The sequence below is a fragment of the Hylobates moloch genome, unplaced genomic scaffold (assembly GCF_009828535.3).
Source record: "Hylobates moloch isolate HMO894 unplaced genomic scaffold, HMol_V3 SCAFFOLD_16, whole genome shotgun sequence".
In the NCBI taxonomy this organism is placed as follows: Eukaryota; Metazoa; Chordata; class Mammalia; order Primates; family Hylobatidae; genus Hylobates; species Hylobates moloch.
In genome coordinates this window covers 31,755,878-31,761,714 of record NW_026652291.1, presented here as the reverse complement: position 1 = coordinate 31,761,714, position 5,837 = coordinate 31,755,878, and the positions used below count along the sequence as shown (strand labels likewise).

At 47.4% G+C, this 5,837-nt stretch overlaps 1 protein-coding gene across 1 annotated transcript; it reads left to right on the top strand.

Moving 5' to 3' along the window:
• The first annotated feature begins 509 nt into the window (after positions 1-509).
• ACOT4 (acyl-CoA thioesterase 4) lies at positions 510-4,448 on the top strand. The gene is made up of 3 exons (XM_032179727.2): positions 510-1,058; positions 2,367-2,569; positions 3,674-4,448. The coding sequence occupies exons 1-3, from the start codon at positions 602-604 to the stop codon at positions 4,277-4,279; spliced, it is 1,266 nt and encodes a 421-aa protein (XP_032035618.1). The 5' UTR covers positions 510-601; the 3' UTR covers positions 4,280-4,448.
• The last annotated feature ends 1,389 nt before the right edge of the window (positions 4,449-5,837 follow it).

Here is a 5,837-nt window from a genome sequence, read left to right as displayed (position 1 = left end):
CATGGTGTAACCCCCTCTCTACTAAAAATACAAAAATTAGCCGGGCATGGTGGCACGCACCTGTAATCCCAGCTACTCGGTAGGCTGAGACAGGAGAATCGCTTGAACCCAAGAGGCAGAGGCTGCAGTGAGCCGAAGCGCCACTGCACTCCAGCCTGGGCGACAGAGGAGACTCCGTTTGAAAAAAAAAAAAAAAAAGTTAAAAACAAAACCTTCCATGGACCATGAAAGGCTGGAATTTGGCTCGATCTCATTCGCCTCTGATTTCACCACAAATTGATCATCCAACAACTTTCATTCCAACAACAGAGGGTGGTGTGAGGCAGAGAGGCTTTCTACGGGGTGGGTTGGGCGCCACACCTTGCGCGCCCCGGGGCCCGAGGAGACGATCCTGGAGAGGAGCCTGGCTACTTTTGCCTCAGACGAGTCCGGAGCGCCGGGTTAACCGGTCTGAAGTCCCAGGGACTTTCTGGGACTGCGCAGCCACAGGCAGCTTCCGGCACCAGGGGACGCCTGACGCCGTCCGGACATTCGGCGCGCTTGCCACGATCTTGGACGGGTCTCGGGCCTCGACCTTCGGATTCCCCGCTCCGGCTCCGAGATGTCAGCAACACTGATCCTGGAGCCCCCAGGCAGCTGCTGCTGGAACGAGCCCGTGCGCATTGCGGTGCGCGGCCTGGCCCCGGAGCAGCGGGTCACGCTGCGCGCGTCCCTGCGCGACGAGAAGGGCGCGCTCTTCCGGTCCCACGCGCGCTACTGCGCCGACGCCCGCGGCGAGCTGGACCTGGAGCGCGCGCCCGCGCTGGGCGGCAGCTTCGCGGGACTCGAGCCCATGGGGCTGCTCTGGGCCCTGGAACCCGAGAAGCCTTTTTGGCGCTTCCTGAAGCGGGACGTACAGATTCCCTTTGTCGTGGAGTTGGAGGTGCTGGACGGCCACGACCCCGAGCCTGGACGGCTGATGTGCCAGGCGCGGCACGAGCGCCACTTCCTCCCACCCGGGGTGCGGCGCCAGTCGGTGCGAGCGGGCCGGGTGCGCGCCACGCTTTTCCTGCCGCCAGGTGAGCCGCGCTGCTGGTGGGAGGTGTGAGCGTCAGTGGCCTGAGTCTCCGTCGCTTTCCAGTGCTGATTTAGCACTGGCTTGGTTCCGGAGCAAGGTCAGAGAAGCTAGTATTGACTATGTCAGTGGTCACTCTACCAAAATAGAGGGTTTGGTACAGGGCGTGGTGACTAACGCCGGTAATCCCAGCACTTTGGGAGGCCAAGATGGGCGGATCACTTGAGATCAGGAGTTTGAGACCAGCGTGGACAACATGGTGAAACTCCGACTCTACTGAAAATACAAAAATTAGTCCAGCGTGGTGACACACGCCTGTAGTCCCAGCCACTCGGGAGGCTGAGGCACGAGAAACGCTTGAACCCGGGAGACGGAGGTTGCAGTGAGCCGAGATCGCACCACTGCACTCCAGCCTGGGCGACAGAGCGAGACTCCGTCTCAGAAAAAGAAAAAAGAAAAAAAAGGATTTTTTGTTAGGCTGTGTACTACGGTTTTTACTTGCATTCTATCAGTTAGTCTCTGTAATATCCCAATGAAGTTGGTATTGTTATTCTGCAGATGAAAAAACGGGTTCAGGTCGTCAGGTACATTATCCACTTTGCTATTAATCACTACCCTACAGATCTCTACAGGCATCAGCCTGACTTGTCTAAGACAGAATGATGACAGTGAATGAGGCTATTACCATGTTGTCTTCTCTAGTGTTCTAGGCACACTGAGTCTCTTCTCCACTTCTTCGTGTCCTGCTTTACCACAGGTCACACTTCAGACTCCACTGCCTTTCTCACCTAAAACCATCTCTGGGTATTTCTTTTTCTTTCCTCCCTTTCTACATAGACATCTGAAATATCAGTACACTAAAAACCAGAGGGCTGATGCAACAGAACATAAAGTTTTGTTTCAATTTTTTTCTTTTCTTTCTTTTCTTTTTCTTTCTTTCTTTTTTTTTTTTTTTTTTTTTTTGAGACAGTGTCTGTCTCTGTTGCCCACGCTGGAGTGCAGTGGTGTGGTCACAGCTCACTGCAGCCTCGACCTCCGGGGCTCAAGTGATCCTCCCTCCATTGCCTCCCAAGTAGGTAGGACTACAGGCATGCACCACCACCACACTGACTAATTTAAAAAAAAAGAAGATTGTAGAGATGGGGGTCTCACTACATTGTCCAGGCTGGTCTGGAACTCTTGGCCTCAAGCAGTCCTCCTGCCTTGGCCTCCTAAAGTGCTGAGATTACAAGCATGAACCACTGTGTCCAGCCAGGAAAGCAAATTCTTTAAATTGTATAATGGCTTACATTTATAATATTTTGTTCTCTAGGACCTGGACCCTTCCCAGGGATCATTGACATCTTTGGTATTGGAGGGGGCCTGTTGGAATATCGAGCCAGCCTCCTTGCTGGCCATGGCTTTGCCACGTTGGCTCTAGCTTATTATAACTTTGAAGATCTCCCCAATAACATGGACAACATATCCCTGGAGTACTTCGAAGAAGCCCTATGCTACATGCTTCAACATCCCCAGGTTCTCCTCATGTCCTTTATTTAATCAGTCTCTCTAGAAATATCTCCATAGAGAGTGTAACCTGTACCATGTGCAGAAATGCTGCTCTGTTCCTCTTTTACAAAGATTTATTCTGGAGACTTCCTTGGCTTAAGGTGCCTATTTCCACTTTTTCCGTCACATGAATTTGTGATATAGAATTAATTGTAAAATCCACATGAGATTTTATTTAGTAATATTAAATATTATCTGTATATTGCAAATTGAATTTCTAATCTATTGTCTTTGCATGCTTGTTTTTAAATTTTAATTTCCTGATGTCAGAGTATGTTCTCAGATTTTGGTCAGAACTCGTCCACCCCTTTCAGAAGCCAAGAACGAACTTACTTACTCTGAAGTCTTGCTTTGTAATCATTTGCCAATACATATGGCAAATGATCTGATGAATGGTTCACATCTTGAAACAGAACTTGGTTCCACACTATTGGATGCATTGCCACATGAAGACTTCAGTCAGACCTACCTGAATGTGGCCCTGAACTTGATGGGCTCCGTGGCTCAGCATTCTCTAGTGGATAATTCTCTGAAATGTTTATAATCAGTTTCCAAGTTTTTCAGTGATTTTAAAATTTGTTTGCCGTGTGTTCAGCCAGATATTCTGCACATGGGAAGAAACTCCCCTATCAGCTGAGGTTGATTTTCTTGTGGATGATTCCCAGATTAAAGCTAGCAGCATCTCTGTTTGCATGTTAGAAAAATGTTTTTGAATTGGATAATTTTTTTTTTTTATTTTTTGAGACAGAGTCTCGCTTTGTCACCCAAGCTGGAGCGCAGTGGCGCAATCTCGGCTCACTGCAACCTCCGCCTCCTGGGCTCAAGCAATTCTCCTGCCTCAGCCTCCCAGGTAACTGGGATTAGAGGTGTGCGCCACCACACTCGGCTAATTTTTTTTTGTATTTTTAATAGAGACAGGGTTCTGCCATGTTGGCCAGGCTGGTCTCAAACTCCTGACCTCAAGTGATCCGCCTGCCTCCGCCTCCCAGAGTGTTGGGATTATAGGCATGAGCCACCGCGCCCAGTCTGGATAAGTTGTTGACTCAACTCTTCTCTCTTCTTTTCTTCCAGGTAAAAGGCCCAGGCATTGGGCTTTTGGGCATTTCTCTAGGAGCTGATATTTGTCTCTCAATGGCCTCATTCTTGAAGAATGTCTCAGCCACAGTTTCCATCAATGGATCTGGGATCAGTGGGAACACAGCCATCAACTATAAGCACAGTAGCATTCCACCATTGGGCCATGACCTGAGGAGAATCAAGGTAGCTTTCTCAGGCCTCGTGGACATCGTGGATGTAAGGAATGCTCTCGTAGGAGGGTATGAGAACCCCAGCATGATTCCAATAGAGAAGGCCCAGGGGCCCATCCTGCTCATTGTTGGTCAGGATGACCATAACTGGAGAAGTGAGTTGTATGCCCAAACAGTCTCTGAACGGTTACAGGCCCATGGAAAGGAAAAACCCCAGATCATCTGTTACCCTGGGACTGGGCATTACATCGAGCCTCCTTACTTCCCCATGTGCCCGGCTTCCCTTCACAAATTACTGAACAAACATGTGATGTGGGGTGGGGAGCCCAGGGCTCATTCTAAGGCCCAGGTAGATGCCTGGAAGCAAATTCTAGCCTTCTTCTGCAAACACCTGGGAGGTACCCAGAAAACAGCTTTCCCTAAATTGTAATGCATTTTTCTGTTGTTGACATGAGAGATTCAAGATCAGATTCTAGTGTTCAGTAACCCTATGTGAATCAGCTGTCTCCTGGATAACATTAAAGGCATGTCTTTGTCATTAATGGTGTTATTTTACCTAACTTTGTTGAATAAGATTTGTCTTTAGTTTTACTAATGTAACTTGCTTGTTGTAGAAGATTAAGAGGCATATGACACATATAAGTGAAAAACATTCCCACCAGTTAACATTTGTGTTTCCTTCTAGATTTTTTTAGTTAATGCTTTGAGTCATAGGTGAGCTTTAAAGCTGGTGACTTTTTCCATCACTGTGAAAGAATGGTCACCTAATGTTTGCTGTTCAACCATCAGTAGCAGGGTAGAATTTTCTTTGGCCAGAAACATACAGAGGGGTGTTAATATAAGGAAAGGCAGCTGACCTTTTCATTATAAAGGTCAGAGAAGAATCCTTTGACAGGAGGAGATGAGACCTGTCTCTAGAATAGTTAAGTCTATATTCTCTTCCAAGGGTGAATGACTACGATCTATTTTCCCTCTCACTTCCTATCTCTAAGAGCAGACCCTGGGGCGGAGTACAGTGGCTCACACCTATAATCCCAGTACTTTGGGAAGTCAAGAGGGGCAGATTGCTTGAGCTCAGGATTTCATGACCAGCCTAGGCAACATGGCAAAACCCAATCCCTACAAAAATAGCCAAACATGGTACACACCTGTAGTCCCAGCTCGAGAGACTGAGGTGGGAGGATTGCTTGAGCCCGGGAGGTCAAGATTGGTGCAGTGAGCCGTGCTTGCACCACTGCACTCCAGCCCAGGCAACAGAGCGAGACCCTGTTTCAAAAGAAAAAAAAAGAATAGACCTTGGAAAATCATACTGTGGTAATCCTAGAGGAATCACTCCTTTGTCTCCTTGACATCAACACTACATAGCATTTATTATTATTATTATTATTATTATTATTTTATTTATTTTTTTTTTTTGGGACAGAGTCACTCTGTTGTCCAGGCTGGAGTACAGTGGCATCATCTCAGCTCACTGCAACCTCTGCCTCCTGGGTTCAAGCAATTCTCCTGCCTCAGCCTCCTGAGTAGCTGGGATTACAGGCATGTGCCACCATGCCTGGCTAATTTTTGTATTTTTAGTAGAGGCAGGGTTTCACTATGTTGGCCAGGCTGGTCTCGAACTCCTGACCTCAAGTGATCCACCTGCCTTGGTCTCCCAAATTGCTGGGATTACAGGCATGAGCCACCACGCCCAGCTTACATAGCATTTATTAATATAAGTGTATTTGAAAAGATAATGGCTGAGAAATTTCCAAAACTGATGTCAAAGACATCAAGCTACATATTCAAGAAGAACTGTAAATGCCAGGCAGAATAAATATAAAGAAAAAGCATGCTTATCACAGTAAAACTGTTTATGGTAATTTTAATTAATTAATTAATTAATTAATAATTAATTAATTTTTTTGAGATGGAGTCTTGCTCTGTCACCCAGGCTGGAATGCAGTGGTGCAATCTCAGCTCACTGCAAGCTCCGCCTCCCGGGTTCA

What these genes read in the sequence shown, in the direction of transcription:
- ACOT4 (XM_032179727.2), top strand. Translation starts at nt 602, where the DNA reads ATGTCAGCAACACTGATCCTGGAGCCCCCAGGCAGCTGCTGCTGGAAC. An exon ending in CACGCTTTTCCTGCCGCCAG is followed by an intron (nt 1,059 to 2,366) that starts GTGAGCCGCGCT and finishes TTTGTTCTCTAG; the next exon opens with GACCTGGACCCTTCCCAGGG. An exon ending in ACATGCTTCAACATCCCCAG is followed by an intron (nt 2,570 to 3,673) that starts GTTCTCCTCATG and finishes CTTTTCTTCCAG; the next exon opens with GTAAAAGGCCCAGGCATTGG.